The sequence below is a fragment of the Lepisma saccharinum genome, chromosome 9 (genome assembly GCF_977018435.1).
Source record: "Lepisma saccharinum chromosome 9, izLepSacc3.1, whole genome shotgun sequence".
NCBI lineage: Eukaryota > Metazoa > Arthropoda > Insecta > Zygentoma > Lepismatidae > Lepisma > Lepisma saccharinum.
Genome location: NC_139237.1, coordinates 24,522,954 through 24,542,616, shown reverse-complemented (window position 1 = coordinate 24,542,616; position 19,663 = coordinate 24,522,954). Strand labels below are relative to the sequence as shown.

At 39.7% G+C, this 19,663-nt stretch overlaps 1 protein-coding gene across 1 annotated transcript in view; it reads right to left on the bottom strand.

The window, feature by feature from the left end:
• LOC145992353 (uncharacterized protein F54H12.2-like) overlaps positions 1-19,288 on the bottom strand; it is a 92,372-nt gene extending 73,084 nt beyond the window's left edge. The window contains exon 1 of the mRNA XM_083128733.1: positions 18,454-19,288. Coding sequence (XP_082984859.1) covers positions 18,454-19,288 — 835 coding nt within the window. The remainder of the gene's footprint in view (positions 1-18,453) is intronic.
• Between the last annotated feature and the right edge of the window lie 375 nt (positions 19,289-19,663).

The window sequence follows — 19,663 nt, the reverse complement described above, 5'->3', positions numbered from 1 at the left end:
CAGTGACTGAAATTATGAATATATGTTAATAATAAGTTGAGATAGGATTATTTGTGTGTAAAATATTTGTGTTCGATGTAAGAAAGTGAAGAGAAAAAGCTGTACAGTTTGATCGGGTGAGCAGGCCCTTTCGTTGCAGCTGTACGGGATTAAGGGATTAGGGAGCTAGCGATAAGTAGGTCAGTGGTACAAACATGGTTCGAACGTCGATCTCTCCTTCTCAGTACGAAGCAGCCGAAATAGGCTGGAATAAAATACTTGAGTGCTGCGGCAATGGACTTTCTTATGAGGGAGCAATAGAATGTAGTTTTGTTTTATGTGGTACCATAAATCTTGCGCGGGAATGAGCGAAGAAGAATTTACGAAATTTGAGTTGCATATAGAAGAAATGTTTCTTGCAAGATATGCTGCGCACTGTCAGAAAGGAAAATGTCAGGGTGTTCAAAAATTAACTGACGAAAATAAAGAGAGCGTTAGCGTCACGACACTTTTGTTATTTATGAAGCAGAGTAGAAAAGAGGATATGCAAGATCAACTTAAATTTAGAGAAGAGGATAGGCAAGAGTAGAATAAAAAATTTGACATGTTGTATCAGAATGTGGAGGAAAGTAAACGAACCATGAAAGAAATGAGCGTCCGGCTGGAAGATAAATTGGATAAGTAAGAAATTAAAGTATATTAATTGAAAGAGTAATGTAGTTTAATGTAGAAAGATAGGTCCAATGTTCCATTTGTAACATTTTGACTATCTACTCCGTCCGCAGTCAACCACCGGTCACAGGTCTTCTTGTACTGCATTTGACATGTTTAACTCAATGTAGTTCGGCGAAAAGAAAAAAAGAAGCAAGCACTTCTTATCGCTATCTTGCAGGAGGGCGAGGGACAGAAACGTTTTTAATCCTCTTATCTTCTTACAGAAGGCCTGATTTTCCTGCATTTACTTGGGCCTCTCCGATGGCGCGGTGGTAGAGTGGTCGTATTGTAATCAAGGGACCCCGAGTTCGATACCGGATGGAGACACACAGTATTTCGGGTTTAAACTTTAGGTCCAGTCCCGATTTGCCTTACTGTGCATAAAGTGGATTTAAAACACCAAATCAATCAATCCTGCATTTACTTGAAAGGCAAAAACGTATCAGCAGCAAAGGAAGTGAATTATCCGATGTATGATTAGACGTCGAACTCCACCTAAAAGAAGTAGATATAATGATTTTGATTTTGATGTTAGAGCTTGAGCAAGATGAGAAATTCACTGGCGCTGTTGCAAAATTGTCAACTGTAAGGGAGTTGCCAGAGCCTACTTGACGCAATGAGCTTTTTACAATGTAATCCTGCCTCTGCGTTGCCAAAATGTTCAACATTTTTCAACAGATGGTCGTCACCTTTATTCAGCACTAAACAGTATAATCATGAAGCTTACGCATCGAAAATAGAGATGTGATATTTATCGTTGTTGAAGACTTTCCATAAGTCACTTACGACAGATGTTTAAATACACAATTCAGCTGGAAATGATGGACCAATAACTGGTTCATAATATTTCTACATTTGCGCACTTTTAATTTCAATTTGTCAAGTTTTGGGCTGGGTATTCAGTTCTGGTTTTGTTGTATCCACGGGATTTTCGTCCTTTGCTCCGCCTGTTTGTCACAATTACAAGTATTATACATTCATTGGACAAACCATTCGTTATATTAATACTATGCACGTTCTCTCCAATAACCAAGTACGAAAGTTAACTTTTGCATTTCAAACTCCCTCAACCTTTGGCTCAGGGCGGTTAACAATTTCAAATAAGACATTCTTACTTTTGTTTGTTTGCTTGTCCTTGTAAATACAAGATTTAAAAAAATATTTGTAAAATAATAATAAATTTTTAAAAAAAACTGGGAACGAAATGTTCGATCACAGGCCAGTTTCATAAGTAAAGCGTCAAAGAAAGGCAAACACTGTCTGTTAGCTATTGTCTTTGTTTTGATTCATAGTTCTTTACTTTGCTATCTCATTGTTGTTAACTTTAGCGAAAGGGAAAACTATTTCACTTTGCAAAAGTGCAATTCATAAATAATCTCTAATAATAATCGTCATGTTATATCGCATGACTAATTATTTTGTTAGAACTTGCTTGTAGCCTGGAGCGAAAATTAGATACCGGTCAAAATAATTCTTACGCACTACTCTGGCAGCCCGATGAGTGGAAGAAGGATAACGACTTGACGATTACTGCAGCAGATAACACTCACTTGTGCAAGCAGCGGAAGAACTCTGCAGTTGAAATATCGAACTGGGCCATTTGTACAGTCACTGGCACTTCTGGGTTGTAATTATCCAACTGAAAGTCAATGAAATCGTTACAACCCAGAACTGTTAGTGACTTGTCATGATGCAACAAAAGACAAGTACAAAGACATGCTTTTCTAGGATTCGAACCCTGAAACGTTACCCTTGCGTTCTACACGTAAACAAAGACGGACTAGAAGTAAAATCTAGATCTAGCATTTTTGTTTTTCAGACTGTCCAGTATTTGACGAAGAGAAACATTCCTGTTTTAATTTTTTATTGAAGTTTGTTATGAGGAGAGCGTATAAGCAGCACATCTTTGGCTGCGACTAATGCTAATCCCGTGTTAAAGAAAGGAACATGCTAGTATTAAATTCTGTGAAGTAAGGTATTTTTTCGTGTTAGTGTAGTATTTCTTTTGTCCCTAAGTAACTTGGAGTTATGAATTATAATTTGGCTGTTATATCTGTAGGGCCTCCCCGATGGTGTAGAAGGAACGTCCTTGCCTTGTAATCAAGGGTCCTGTGTTCGATGGAGATTTTGGATCCCGTCATTAAAGTTCCCGAGTTCGAGTCACTCGTGGGCATGGATATTCTTTGTGACTGCCCTTTCATCAATTTCATGTGATCATCACTCATCGCCGCGATTAACCAAAGTGGTTAATCGCTTGTCGCCTGTTACGTGTCGTTTGTCGCTTCAGTGTGAAATTTCCCTTACAAAGCGAGAAGCTGGAAGCGACAGGCGACAAGCGATACGGAGAATTCACACAGAAGCTGTAAGCGACAAGCGACACCATGGACGGTATTGAGAAAACGGGCCAGTTTGAGCGACACACAAGCTTCAAGCGGCACGTGCGGTTTGTTCTGTCGCTTCTGTTGGAAAGGTTCACTTGATTACTGGGGGTTCGTTTCCAAGCGACTCGTGTCGCTTGTCGTCTGTCGTTTGTCACAAGGTGTGAAATCTCTCTAAAGCTAAACATTCACTGCGAACAACGGACTGAGACAACAGGATTATAAAAGTCCAATTCGAGCAATACGCGAGCGACAAGCGACACAGGCAGCTTCTCTTATCGCGTGTTTCTTTCCTCTCGAAGCTACATTAAGCTATTATTGTATTGTCTTCACATAAGGAAAGGAAGAAAATGCTTGCGCAAAGGCGGTATCCGCAGAACTTTTGCAAAGCCACTCACTACATACATGCACACTCTCTCAGTGTGCACTATAATCTACTGAAGCGACCCTAAAAAAATATTGCTGAAACTAAGTTTTCACCTTTTTCAACGTTCTGAAATGTCAGTCACAATACAGCTGTTAAGATCCTTGCGCCCTGGGCGTGATCAGATTTAGGATACCCTTCAGTCAACTACAATAGATTGATTGATTTGCTTTATTTTACTTCGCATTTTGTACCACTTTTGGCTACTTTACGAAGATGGAGATGAGTGATGACATGATGAAATTAATGAATGGACATTCACAAACATCATGCCCAGGCCGGGATTAGAACTCGGGACCCCCGGCGTCGTAGCGCGATGTGATTGATTGATTGATTGATTTAGTTTATTTTACTGCGCGTTTTGTGCCTCTTGGATAATTTGCGAAGATGGAGATGAGTGACGATATGATGAAATTGATGAATGGACATTCACAAACAACCAAGCCCGAGTGGGATTCCAACCCTGAACCCTTGGCATCGCAGCGAAATGTGAAAACCACTTCCCCACTTCACTAAAATTTTACCTCTGTTTGAATTATTTGCTTGGGGGAGGAGGAGTTCGCATCACGTGGCTTTTGCAAATATACTATATATACTATACACGCTCAAGGTCACGGGTTCGATCCCCGGCCGGTTCAAATCCGGGAACTTTTCTAACGTTGGAAGCGGCCCCGGCGCCCACCCAGCGTCGAATGACAGGGGACAGGGGCATGATGCTGATCACATCACCCCCACTCACGACCGGATCAAGAAAGTGTGGGGCGTTACCCCCACACCCCCTATACGCCTTCATGGCGTGGTGCTAAGCACAGGGGAGCACTTTACCTTTTGATAGTGTTAATTTCTCAGAGATCCAGTACAGTAAATTTACAAGAATAAAATCGTGTCTCTTAATTGAAATTTCAATAGAATCTTTCATCTCAAACAAATTCAATATTAATTGAATAGTGCATAATTGAATAAATATTTAATTGAAAGTAGAGAGTATAAACTTGATGTGAAGTTTACAGACATGTTTGTTTCGCGACTGGAGCGAAGAAGAAAACGTTTTCTAAATCTCATCCTTTGTAACCACCCAATCACGATAACTGTTGGTCACCTGACCTCTACTTCCTCGTCATCCATACCGGACTCCGCTCCTTTCTTATTTCGGGATTTCTCCCTGCAGTGAAGCACGAGAAATGCGAGTTCCACCTGCGCCAAAAGCAAGCATACAGTCACGTTTAAATATCGTGTGTGGATTAGGGATGGCCAAACGGATCCGGATCTGAAAAATCCGGATCCATTCGGATCAGGATCCGGATCCAAAAGTTACGGATCTGGATCCGGATCCGAAAATTCCGGATCCGGATCCGGGTCTGAAAGTTTCGGATCTGGATCCGGATCCGAGAGTTCCGGATCCGAAAGTTTCGGATCTGGATCCGGACCCGAGTTTCGTATCTCAATCCCATTATAATATTACAACACCTTAAAAGGTATTATGATCTTCGATTACAAAGAAATTTTTCATTAGTTAGTCCTACAATATTTTTTTTCAAGTGTTGTTCCTAAAATACTTTGCTAAGCATCGGCTAACACACTCGTGCACAAATGTCACAGGTGTAAATGCCTTTGAAACGAATATGTATTCATTCGAATGTATTGGAAATGAAAACACACATAAATGTGAGACATTCCATTCCAGGATGAACCCTTTAACTTATATAACAAGATAGAAATGTTATACAAAAATTATACAATTGTTCTACAGTTACAGTTTTACAAACTAAAATAAAACATTATAATATATGCAGTGTTAAATAATTACAAAGTGTAAGACTAACAAGGGAGGTTATCTTAGTGTCCCCCTCCGATTTCCATGAAATTTGGCAGTATAGTGGGGCCCAAAGGAAGAATTACGTGTTTTTTTTTTGTTTCAGCTAAAATACGGTTTAAGGGGGCAAAATCCCCTCAAATGTCAAGATGAGGACAAATTGAAGTGAGGATCTGACCCCTGTTTCCCCCTCTGATTTCCATGATACTTGGCAGGTGTGTGTATAAACGGGTCCAACTTCGAGTGACGTTATGAGGTAGTAACATTGCAGCAATGTGTCCTCTGTGTTCTCTGTGTTGATTCAGTGACATTTTTCTTTGGAATCTCTTCCCGTCAGCATGTCATTGTAAAATACGAGTGTATTTGTTCTGACAGACAGTTATAACTCGTGTACAATAAAATATATCACATATTCCTTTATTCTTCCTAGCTTACTAGAAACATACTTTCTACATTTTTCAAACTTTACAAAATATTTCCTATTTAATATGCTGTTGCAACTTACATTTGAAACTTCTTTCGTGTAATATTCATTTTGTTGCAGCCCACCTCCCCCGTAGCGGAGTGGTTAGAACATCGCGCTACGACGGCAGAGGACCCGGGCTTGAATCCCGGCCTGGGTATGGATATTTGTGAATGTCCGTTCAATCCTCCGTTCTTTCACGTGTCGCCAAAATAGAAAAACGCAAATACAATCTATACTTGGACTCCCTTTTTGGTTGCCGTGTTGTTGTGGATCCCTCGCTGTTCTTTTGTTTTCAATCCAGCGCGTCGTTAGGTAGTAATATACAGGTGGGTCCATTATACTTGTTTCGGCGATTTGAAGTGTGACGTCAGCAGGAGTAGGTTATTACGTACTTTTGAATATCAAATTCAATTAACGGTTTCACCCTATTAATGTTGTCTTATATATTTAATATTATTTTCTATTTTTTTATTTTATTTTCTACCTATTAAAAAGAAATTGTATCGATAATGATGCATGATTTTTATATGAAGTTCACTCACAAATGAACCAACATGTCCTGATCAAGACTCGAACCTTTAAACTACAATTTCGCCCGACCCTGTGGCCGAGTGGTTAGCACATCGCGCTGCGACGCCAAGGGTCCCGGGTTCGAATCCCATTCGGGCTTGGTTGTTTGTGAATGTCCATTCATCAATTTCATCATTTCATCACTCATCCCCATCTTCGCAAATTAGCCAAGAGGCACAAAACGCGAAGTAAAATAAACTAAATCAATCAATCAATCAATCAATCAATTTAAATTACAATTTCGAAATCGCGAGTCGACCACTCAACCAACCGAAGCGACTGCCAGAGGCAGTGGCGGCGATTGGGTTCCAAAATTAGGGGACAAGGTGTAAAAAGTGGGGGTGGGGGCAAGGACAATTTACTTTCCCTTGGTACATAAGATTTAGCATAGTGCGGGGACAAAAGTTGGAAAAAGTGGGTGGGGGCAACTACACCCCTAATCGACGCCACTGGTCAGAGGCTTTTTCGAGTCCCTTACATCTACCTCATAGTGCTGATGGAACCAGTTGGCTGTTGCCTCAAACATGGCCTAAAGAAATACGTAGAAAGGTAAACTGAAGTGACATCCATCCCAGTCACTAATGATTCCGTCCATGATATCTGAAATCGTATCCAAGTTAAACGATTTATGCTGAGCCCTGAATGTCTATGGTACAGTGATTCGGACCCATTTTCAACTCTATATCAAGTCCCAATTAACCCCGATTAGTGGCTCTAATCGGTTTGGCGTCTGACTGCCACAAGGGATACAAGAGTTTTATTCCCGGTGTGGGGGATCTAAAGTAGGATTATTTTCCGGCCTCGTCACCGAATTAAGCGGCTCTGGGGGCTAACCAGCTTCAAATCAGTGTGTACCTGGAGGCAAACCTACAGGTTAAAGGCGGCGCTGGTACTGATCACACCACCTCCAAAATGGCCGAGATCGAGAATGTGTGGAACACTAACCCAGTTCCCCTGAATGTGGCACGGTGCAGTATGCACGGGAAAGTTACCTTTACGTTACAAAATCCTTTCAACTAGACAGATATACGAATAGACGGTCTGTTAAAAAGGTTGTTATGTATTATTACAGTATAACTTAATTCCAGTCGGGAAGGACGCGACGCCTTGTAAAAAATGAGTACCAGGTACGATTCCTGGCGAGACACATTGAACCGTGATTTGAATCCGACATTTGAAAATAAAGGGAATTTGAAACCAATTTGGCTAATCAGAAAGACTAATCCCAGAATCAAGTAAAGATTTCTCAAAATTGTAAGGGCAATTACGCTGTAAATGTATGGGAATTACACATCTATTTATTAATTCTATAATATAACACATGGGGAAAAAATATAAGGACAGATAGAAGAGGGAGAGAGAAGGGTGGAACAGAGAACACTGGAAGCTACGAATCGTGATTCCGTGGCGACGTCTTGTCCGAATCGAATAACCGTTGCTAGAGGCTTAACGAGTTCGTATTTGAGAGATAGTTTGATAAGGTCCCATCTGCTGCAGCCTGACTAAGCTTTTCCGTTGTTTGGTGTAGTCACTTCAGGCCACTGGCGTACGCACAAGGAGGGGGGCTAAATGGGCTACAGCCCCGATATTTTTATAAAATAAACAAATGAGAGCAGAAAAGTCGGGAAACCCTCCATTAAAATAATGCCCGATAACCATTGTTATCTTTCAATAACTTTTAAAACGAAGGTTTAAAATCGTATTTGGAGCTCATATCTGATAAAAAAAGGGGACATTATCGAAATTGACTTACAGCGATGTAGCTTATTCTATGATCCAACAAAAGATATCATCTCTGAACCAGCGTTCACATTCAGCTGTAGATATTGGAACAATTTTGATATAATTCACATAAACTTTGAGTGACGTGGCAATGTGTTGTGGAGTTTCTTTGTAGTTGCGAAGATTTTTAACTACTGACGCACACATCCTTTCGCTTACAAAGTTTGCCTGACATCTCACACACCTTCAAAATTATCTAAATACCATGTATTTGCGTTTTATGGGACTGTATGCGAAAATATACCTGAGTATTCAAACCGGCTATTCATATTATTCACCAAAGAAGAAAATGCTTTGGAACATGGTTATCCTTAACTCCGAAACTATCGTCCTTCAAGGTGAATCACTTGCTTTCAATGCTTAAAGAGTAGCCATCTCTAAATATCTAAGAAACTGAACTGACGAGACGGAACTGAACGGTTCCAGATAATCACGAACCGGAAGCCTTTCCGGTCGGCTACGGTCCATTTCGAGCCCTGACCAGACCTTATGCTTCGTCTGTGTTTGTAAAATAACAATGTACGTGTAAATATTTTGTGCCAAACTTCCTTTGTTTTCGTTTTCGTAATCGGTGTAAAATGGGCGCACAGTACTGTAGGTACTAGGTAAATAAACAAATAATGTGGTGTCCTGAACTACGTTATTTGGGCTAAATGTATTTTACCAGTACTGTATGAAAGACGGAATTGTCCATTTCCATCATCAAACTGTGCGCAAGGGCAGGAAACAATAAACTGAGAAAAGAAGAGCGCGTCCAAAAGCAAGGCGCTTTGAATTCCAGAGGTTAGGTTACGATGAACAGAAATGTATAGCTTACACTACGTACAACACGGGTTAAAATATTGAAATAATATATATTAGTATTTTAAACGTAATAGTTTTGTAAGGCAGTAAATAAATTCTCAAGTCCGACTTCACAACCCACCAAACACCCCCTCGGGTCCCAGCTGTGAGTCGGGCCCCATAGGTTGAGAAACGATGCGATCCAATGCCTTATTCCCCTTAGCATTTGAGTCGGACAGAAACAAGTTTGGGAAGAATGCTTCTGAAAGCTGTGTCAGTGCATGGCTCCTGGAAGTCTGGAGAAGGGTCGGCGAAGAGTAGGAATCAAGGAAGGAGAAAGATAACGTTTGCTTCCACAAATTAAACTTCCAGTCAGTGGCGTGCTCGAGGGGGGGGGGTTAGTGGCGGTTATAACCCCCCGTTTGGCCCAGCATTCCTAACAGAAAAATGTCAAAGGTAGGAAAATATGACAAAATGAGGGCAGACTGCCAAGACAAAGTATACGTAACCCCTCCTTTTGTAAACTCCTGGGCACGCCACTGCTTCTAGTACTATAAATGTTGTGAGGTTGAAAAGTTTGTACTTCGCTAAAGTAAGTTATTGCCACAGCCAGTTCCTGACGTGCACTTCTTCTCTGAAGTGACAATGGAAACTGTTTGAGGAAATCTAATAAAACAGAGGAAAGTCAAAATTGTACTACAAATAACTAAGTTGGTACTTTCTTCATCATTCCTTGGCACTTTCTATTTCTTTTCAACTGATAGCTGCACTGAGTTCACGATTCGAAGAGAAATGTACAAGAACCAGATAAGTATTTATTATTACCCACACTGATTGATTTGATGGCACCCAAGAAATGTCAAACATTTCGTTAATTTCCATCATTGTTGTTTCTACTGCTTGACCACTCTAGAACAGATCCTTTTATTTTTTCTGTTTTGACTGAACATAAAATAAAGTGCATCCATAAAATATTTAGGGTGCAATGGCTATCTTTCTTAAAAACATCTTGAAGAGCAAGCTCGAAATTATGACTCAAACAGTGAATGACTGTCATGTCATTCAAAGTACACGTTCAGAGGAGGAAATTTTCTTCCCATGGTTGGGAATGAAAATGTAAATGTAGAGCAGGGCATGGGGAAAATAGAGGGGGGAATCCCCGGTTCACCCCTTCATTCGGATACTGCTTCATCCATCCGAACCTTTTATCATTCACCTTCATCTTCGTGATTAGCCAAAAGTAGAAGAAATGCGACGTTAAAAAAATCAAATCAATCGGACTCTACTTCAAACCCTGTTTTCTCTAACGTAGACTGTTGCACCACTACACACATCCCACTGATTACGTAGATCATTTTGCAAATTATTGTGAGTATTGTTGGCATTGTATTATTATTGTTTTCTCAAAATAGTTTGCTTGACACTCGTTAAGCAATCAAGGATTTCCTCTTATCACTGGAGAATCCCGAACGAAGGGTCATCTTTCTAGGCGGATTCCAGCTTTGGCTGCAAGTCGTTTCGTCTTCTGGCTTTAACTTTAGAAAGATCCGACCATTAAAATTCAAATCTAGAGACAGTAGGGGAGACATTATTTTCATTATTATAATGGTTCTTTCTACATTCTTAATTTTTTGAGGACGCATTTTGAGGTGTTCATGCACCAATGGCAACCACCGTGCGCACTCCTATGCCCTCACATATCAATTTTAATTTGCTTCATATGTACAGTGTCTCTCAAAAGTTTTAGGACAACGACATTTTAAACTAGGCAACCCAATTTACACAAGCCGTTGGTGGGTTGCGTGCAGAGTTAGGCTCAATTTTAGGGTTGCCACATGCACAATAGATATTTATAAAATACGCGAAAGAAATATAAACAATTATTATTGTATAAAATTATTAAAAATATCACTATTATATCGCAAATGAAAAAATTCTTTCTGAAAGAAAAAAAATCAGTTTTCTAGTATTTCATCGCTGATGAGTCTACAGTAAGGAAAAGAGGTGAGAGGAAACGAAGGAGAGGAGAAAGAGAAAGCGAAAGGAGAAGAGGAAAAGTAGAAGAGATAAGAGAGATAGGATAGACGAGGAGAGGAGATGTAGTGAGTAGAATGGAAAAAGATTCGAGGAGAGATGAGGAAAAAAGAACAAAGAAGAGAAAAGAGGAGGAAAACGAGAGGAGAGGAGAGGAGGAGACGAGAAGAGGGAGAGTAGAGTAAAGGAGAGAAAAAGAGAAGAACGAAAAAAGAGAGTGCAGTGGAGTCGGAAATCTAAGACAGGAAAGGAGATAAGAGGAGTGGAGAAGAGTGGGATGGAGATAAGGGAGATAAGATACGAGAAAAGTAGGGAAGGCGATATGAGATAAAAGCAGAACAGAAAGAGGGGGAGAAGAAGGAACTGGAGAGAAGAGGTAGTTGCAGAAAATATCGTCTGAGCGTTAAGAATGGATGAATTGGTCAAATTATCGACATGAAACATTCAATAACATTTTGAAATGTATTGGAGAATATATTAGATCGGTGCGAAATGCCTTTTGGCTGATTTCAGAGCAAATTAAAATCTTCCATGTAAGATCTTTGATTTTACCTGCGATTACACCACTAAAAAAATGAACGTAATTTTTAATATTTTTAAGAATTATTCAATTTTTCTCTACTTCTCGGTTCGTTAAAATTGTGATTTTGTAATTCAATATTTCCCCTCCCCCCATCGTTAATTCCAAACTGAATCATTCCGTTTCACACGCCGTGGACAATGAACACAATGGGATGTGTCTGAAACTTACGAAAATTTTCTGCCAACGGAAGGGTTCGACCCTACGACCATCAAACTGACAAACCTGAACGGTAGTCACTACCCTACAAGCTTTCGTTCCTTAAACAAGGTAGAAGAACCGCTACACCACGCCTTTACCTTCGAATGAAACAACAATTTTTTTTAAGTATTCTGTCCCTTTAATATTGTAAATGTCGTTTGGTATACGTGTAGTTGAACTTTTACTTTAATTTTGATTTCCTTTCTTGTAGTATAACCGATATCTTCGAGAAATAATTTTCGGAACGATTTTACAATACCGGGAGTTTCTCCATTTTTTTTGAAATTTGGCATACTCACTCAATTAGGGCTCCTAATCACGAATCTGAAGTTAAAATTTGGCGCTCACGTGTCAAACTTGCAAAATAAGAGGGTCAGTCATCGCAACCGACAATGCACAATTGCTCATTATTTTTCGCAAGATTTTCCGTTTCGAATACTTAAAGAACGAAATATATATATTTCTGATATTACTACCACCCTAAAATTTTTTAACTATGTTTCCTAACCGAACCTAGCCTAACCTAACCACGCACCAATGGTTCGTAGGGCTAGCGCCAATGGTCCCTGGGGCTAGCCATAATTCAGGAATTTCTATACGTGAGCGCCAAATTTTAAGTGCAGATTCGTGATTAGGAGACCCAAATTAGTAAGTATCCGAAATTTCAAACAAATTGGAGAAATTCCCTGTATTGTTAACTTATACCTAATTTTCGAAGTGATTAAAAACGAGAATATTGGTAGTTGTGAAAATGCCAGTTATTTTTTCTAACTTATTATTGTGATTAGACATTACTAATGGAAAATATCTAGAGGCTTGAACATTACAGGACGATGTTCTTTTCCTGTGATCTGTAACAGACAAAATGCTTGTTTACTGATGCATGTCTTGTGTCCAGAACAGTCTTATGAAATGTATTTGCTGTTGCGTAAGGTAACACGAAATAATTACACCGTGTGCGAACTACCAAATCTGTGCAACGTTATACGTAAACAGGCGGATAGTTTTATTCATAAAATCATGTCACATTTGACAGTATTAGTCAAGAGGGACTCGTGGGACACTGTGTTAAGGTGCTGGACTATATCCTTCTAATTTTTCTTCCTCGAAGAACAACAATTTCTAAGGAAGAGCAACAGTGATGATCTTTCTTATTTCTTTTAAATGCTTACACTTTCCTTTAATTGGGTTAAAAATAAATAAGAATATTGCTTGTATTTCTGTCATTGACGTAGACCAGAGAGAGAGACAGACAGACAGACAAATATTACAAAATAGTTCAAATAGTGCGAGCGCCATTAAAAAGTCATGATAATTCTATGTTGCGTACTTAGAATTATTCATACAATAAAGAACATGTCTAAGTGTGAGTTAACAAAAAAACAATAATAAAGATACATTTTCGCATCACGATTGCAGTTACAAAAAGTCGGGACAGGGATTGAAAGTAACGCACTGTCCTGACTAAATCGGTGAATCGGACTTCTGGTAGCCTTGCATCAATGATTATAAAACTAAAACCACCCAATATTGCAGCTTGAAAACTTTTGCGCAAGAAACAGATTCATTTATGCAAGAGCAAAATTGAAATTTTTACACATTTCAAAAATCGACGATGTTATTTTCGTATTTATTTATTTATAGGTTCACATTTAAATATTTTAGGGTTCGAGGGGGTAGCATGGCCCACATGGCCACTCCTCTGGGTACTGACCTTACGTAGACAGTGGAAGAGAAATTTTGGAGAACCTTTCTCTTAAATTTAGTATTTACATTCACCTTATGCTCAGATAGATTAAACCGTTTATTGACAATCGTGAACTTTTCGTTTAATAGATAATATTTGGTTTTAGACGACGGGAGAACATTGGTCGAATTTCCTTTCTTGCTCTTTTGAGAGAATATATACTTCTACAATAGCAATCGCGTTCGGAAACCGTGAAAAAAATGACTTGGTATTCAAAGGCAGACAAGCTTGGTAGTCTAGCTTGCTCGCGATCAAAGTGACTCACTCACGCTATTCAAGGCCGCTTCTTATCGCAAAAAACTGTGGTTCGATGCACAGTGTCTACACCCAGCACGTTACAAGTGACCAGAGTCGAATTTTAAAGAGAATCTGAAGAATGGTAGATTTCATCACAGGCGGCTAGGTAGGCACCAGCTCAACATGCAATAGTTTAAGTGATAATTCCCGACAAACAAAAAACCGTATTGAATAATTATTGGGATAGTAATACGTGTATCCGCTCCTTTTTAACAATGTAAGCTTGAAGACAATCTGTATTCCATTTATTTATGTTGGCAACTTGGTCAACCGGAGGTTATTTTATCGCCTTCGATGATCGAATTGTCTGATCGATTATTTTTTGTTTACCCAGGAACATGCCGCATAGGAGATTTCCGAGACCGGGTTACGCTACTCACTCGTAGTTCCCCAATTTCTTCACGATGGTGGGTTTCTACCGGTCCCATACACAGGCCGAGAACCTAGAGAGTGAGCATAGGCGGACTCGAATCCATGCCGTCCTGCAGTCGGAGTCCAAAGCACAGCTCCTTTGACCGCACGGTCACGGAGGACGGCTTTTCTTATTTTACCTTTTGCTAATCGCGACGATGAGGATGAGTAATGAATAGAAAAATAAAGAAGGTCACGCACAAAGTAGAGGACGATCTTCAACCTCTTAGGTGACGAGTTCAAGCCCTAAATATGAGGATTTCAACCTTAGACGACCTTAATTTCAAAATTATAAACAAAATGCCTACTTACACTAAACTTCTCATCAAGGCCAAAATAGTTTGTAACTGTGAAACTACCCCTGAATACAAATTGACATTTTTTTCCATGTGAGTAAGAATTCAATGTGTGGTATACAGACATAGATGATACCTTTTGAGAAACAATTAACTGTACCCTGTCCCAGCATCTCTGGAGCAAAGCCACGCATAGCGGAAGAGAAGTGGGGAGAGGGGATCGAGTGGACAGAGCGAATCAGTGCACGCTGCTGGGAAGGCTGGTAACTGCAGTGGTTTTCCTCCCTCCACGCAATCCCATTCTTCTCACGTGTTCATCGCTGCTCAGATACTTTTTTTTTCGTTCACCTGCTCCAGAGATAAGTGGGACAGTGTGTAGTTCGCATACATGTAGCAAGTAAAGAAACTTATCTAAGAATGAAAATTCCACGTAGTTTTACAACGTTTGTTTAAGCAATGAATGACTGGAAACGGATCACACATAATTCCCTTGCCAAAATCTAGTGGTCGAAAATTAATTTCAAGACATTTCATATCTATTCACCATCGTAACGCAACTCCCATGCTGCGTTTGGGATCGAACCTAGAACCTCTAGATTTAGTTGGGTGATGTAGCTATTCCTCATTCATCTCTCAGATGGTTATCACTCGCTTGGCCTAAATGTGATAAATGCAAGAGGTTACCTTTTAAAGGAATGGCGATAGAAATTAACTTAGATTAGATATGGGTTTTATACTCTCCGTGACTGAACAGTAGTATCAAAAATACTTAAGACCAAACAATAGACCCTTTAATTGACATTAATGGCTTTTTTATTCATTTTCGAGGGGTGACGCTATTGTTAATTAATCTAGCGCCACGTGGCGACACGTGTCGGGGGTGGAGGAGGAGATGAGTCATCGATGACTCATGCACACGTGTGAGTTTGAAATTAATGGTTTTCCATTAGTGCACAAAAGATACTATTATGTATTCCGTTTTTTGACCTAAGCTAACCTTTTGTTGTATATTATATATGCGTTTCTGCCGGATATGAGTCACAGATGATTTATACAGACGTTGGAGTTTGGAATTAATGGTTTTTCCATTAAGGTACAAAAGACACTATTGTGGAGTTCGTTTTTACTCTAACCTAACACTATTGTTGTATATTATATATGCGTTTCTGCCGGATATGAGTCAGGGGTGCTTTATGCACACGTGGGAACTTGGAATTAATGGTTTTTCCATTAATGTACAAAACACATTTTCGGCCTATTTTAAGGCCATTTTGGCGTGGGTGGTGAGTCATATTTGGTATAATTAAGGATCCAGATTTACCCGAATTCAACCGGTGTCGACGCGTTCGATCGGAGGTAGAAGATATTATAACACATGTTCGCTTTAAAGGCGAAGAAATTGAACGATGTATCCTATATGCAAACGAAGTATGCGAGCGGAATCCATGTTAATAATATTAACCTGTTACGGAAGAACCTGTTATGTGGTTGCATTTATCGGCACCCCCAATCCGCGCGCGTTCATGGATACGCGGGGGGAAGAAAGGGTCGCCATTGTTACGGTCCCCTTCGCTTGGTCTTCTTCCGAAGTTGAATGGAAGGCAAGCGTCGCCAAATTTTTACACACGAGTATTGATTTTTTTTGAGGTTCCAATTTTATTTGGTGGAAGTAATCTACGCGGTATTTCTGCCGCCTTTCGTAACATTGCAAAGACTATTTGACCAAAACCGTAAGGAATTTGGCTGAACTAAGAACATTCAGTTCCAGTATCTACAAGTTAAAGTGGATGCCAGCCACTATTTGCCCTTATTTCGGGGTTGCGAACCTCGGACCATTTGATTATTGCCTTATATACATCAGGATTCACGTAAAATTGACCAGATGTTTTTACTGTTAGGGACAATATTTCGCATTTTTGTGTATTTTTACTCAGAAAACGCTATTTGAACGATTCAAGCAAGAGTTCGCATGGCAATTTAGACACACAAACTGTGTTTCTTCAACTTTAGTTGAAGTTTAGGTTTATTTTTAATACTGGGGTGGATTATTTACTTTTCAAGTACCTTTTTTTTTTTTTTTTTAGTAACTTAATACCACTTTTTATAAATGAAACAAATGGTTTCTACACACGAAATTTTTATTTTCACAAACTAGTCTACTACAAAGTATGTAATACATCAAGCTTTTTCAATTGTTACATATCATTCTACTACAAAGTAGCGTTATACTAACGCTTTTTTTATCTCTAATATAATTTCTTCACAAGTGCGATATTCAGGCTGATTGTTTTTTACTGTTCACTCAAAATTCTGCTATCCATGTTCACATTTTACCCAAGTACTCTGAGGCTAATGAACCTCCAGCTACTACAAAGCTCTGTGCCCTGATTAGGCTCTCACAGCATCCACACTGTTGATAAAGTCAAGAAAATGCATTTGTAAATTTTTTTCTCACTATGCGGTCATTCTTTTTCAAATCTTTCCCAAAGAAAGATAGAAAGTATTCCATAGTTAGATTTCTGCTGGCATAATAGAGGAACATAATACAGTACAATCCGCACACACTGGACAACGGATTCTGAATAACTGTTCTGTTTATACACCAACAAAGGCACTTGCGTTTCAAAAACGCTGTCACAGAAGCACTGGGGTTTTCACCAAAACTGTCAAAGTATGTTCCGTGGCAATTCGAATCAATGTACAGGGCAGTCCAATGTATTCCAGGCCCCGAATCTCTGTCTGTATTGATAATCAGGGAAGCTGGAAGCTTGATATTTTTCGGTAACGTATTGTCTGCAAACACTCCAACGAAGCTTTCAGATAGAACACTGTCTTGATGTACTGTCATGGCAATGCTTATGGTATCCATTTTGCAGCCGAATTCAATGAATATAAGTTCTCGTCTGACGACGAGATGCTGCCTTCTTTGTAGTCTGATGACGAGTTGTTCTCGTCTTGGGTTGAGGCACATGCAGGTACAACGTGCTGAATGAAACTGTAGTGGTGTAGAAACTGACCGTACAGGTGCGCGTTTCTCAGAGCACAAGCTATTTTTCTCAGGCGGTGGTTCTTCTCACAGCAGCTATAGGTAGGGAAACTTAGTAGAGCTGATTTAGGGCATCCAAGCTGCTCCAAGTTAATCACAGTGCGTTGAAGTAAGGTAGAAAGGAAATGGCACTTTTCTGCGCCAAAGGAATAAATGCCTGCGGCATTTTCGGTACAGCAGGATAAAATAGTGGACATATTGGTAAAATTCACTTCTCCAGCTTGCCAAGAGAGGCCGTGCACATTTTGAGTTTCCCATAAATTTTCATTTTGTATTCTGATATCGAGATCATCCCATGCGCACGGAGGTTTAAATACCCATGATTGCAAACAATTAGAATCTGGATCCACAACAGCTATTTCTTTCGGAATATATTTTCCATGATTATCCCGAAATCCTATAAAATCGATAACGGCTCTCATATTGTGATCCTACTTTGTGGCTGACACTCACTCAACTGAAGGCTTATTTGCTATAATCAGTATATATGGCGCGGTTTTTGTCAATTTGTACCAGAGAATCGAATTCTCCATAAATAACACAAGTGACTGAGGAGGGAAGTGGCGAAGCAAAAGAGACCTTTAATGTCACACTACTGTCGCGAATTAAGTCCCAGGTGGAATCAATTTCCATGGTTGGTGAAAGAATAAAGGCATACAGGGCAAACCCATTATCGTAGTCCTCACGCGATATACCGTTCCCACTATCAGAAAAATAAAGAGAAGTACCAGAGAATAATGAGTAATATGCTTGAACGATATTTTTGTCACTAAAATTGAGTGCCAGAGGCTGACTTGGGATAGACTTATTACCAATTTGAAACTGAAGCGAACTAAGATTGAAATGCTGAAAGTTGAAAGGGTTAGAGTCAAATCTACCATTGAAAGAGCTATTCGATACGAATCCTACTATGATACGTTTAGGTACTGTACCTAAAAAGATGTTATCCAGATTGTAGGAAGTGATATTTTGAGGCAGTGTGATTGATTTTACTTCTACTCGTGTTATAGGGTACTTTGCTGTTGCTTTTTCAAGGGCTTCACTGTGAGCTAAGCCTACATGAGGGCTAATTGTCACACGGCGAACAAATAAGAAGACATCTTGTAACTGAACTCGATATTCTGAATTCCCACTAGTTATTAAAGCAAACGCATCGCTTGTTCTGTGCAATTTAACTCGCATAGACACTTTGTTCATTAGAAGGCGGGGCTGAGAGGTAATATCTGTATGAAGCCGACCATACATTTCGAAACTACGGCTACCTGTTGCAAAAGACATGCGTTTCTCAATTCCTTTGTTTTCTGTTAGATTTTCTAGTTTTCCAGGAGTATCGCGATACCAGAGAGAGGCAGTGAGGTGAGATTTTTTAGCTTCGTTCGAGTAATTCAATAAAGTTTCAATGTAAGCACGGTAGGCATATGATCCAGAGGAGGATGAAATCAATTTGTCGTTCAACATTACGTCAACTTGAGAAAAGAGTGAATGTAGAAAATTGTTCACGGGGGAAACCAAGTTATCTGGAGCCAAATTTGCTCCATCCGGTTTAGTAATTTTACATCTCACATACAAATAAACATGCGAAGGGTCCAAATATTCATCGCCGCCCCCAACTACTGAAAATTCGACTGGAGAATCTGAAGTTAGCGTTGAAAGTGGGCGATATTCAACTAATGCTGAATTCTCTATACTTGTCTGAGTGAGTGGAATTGTAAACAAATCAAGTTCCGAGTTTGTACAATCACAGGAGCCAGGATGTAAGAACGACATGGTGGTTAGCTATCGAAAATATCTCTGTTTACCCTACGCCTTCTCTTTTTGAACTGAGAAGGTACTAGAGGGATGCCAAATTTTATAGTTGCACCCTTCCGTTTTCTTTTTCCGCTACCAGAGAGAAGTTGAGAAACTTTTTGTTCTGCCTTGCCTCTCAATGTTTCTCCAGCTTCGCCTAACCGAGTTCTAATCGAATGCTTTACCGGCTTATTTTCCAGCACATCCCCCACTACTTGCATCCCAGTTGTCAGTGCTTGTTTTCCTAAAGTTTTAGCGCCTTGTTTGAGTAATGGAATAGCCAGACGGAACAACCCCTTGAAGATAGATCCTAACCCGTGTCCCCTTTGAAAGGGTGGACCTGAGTAATATGGG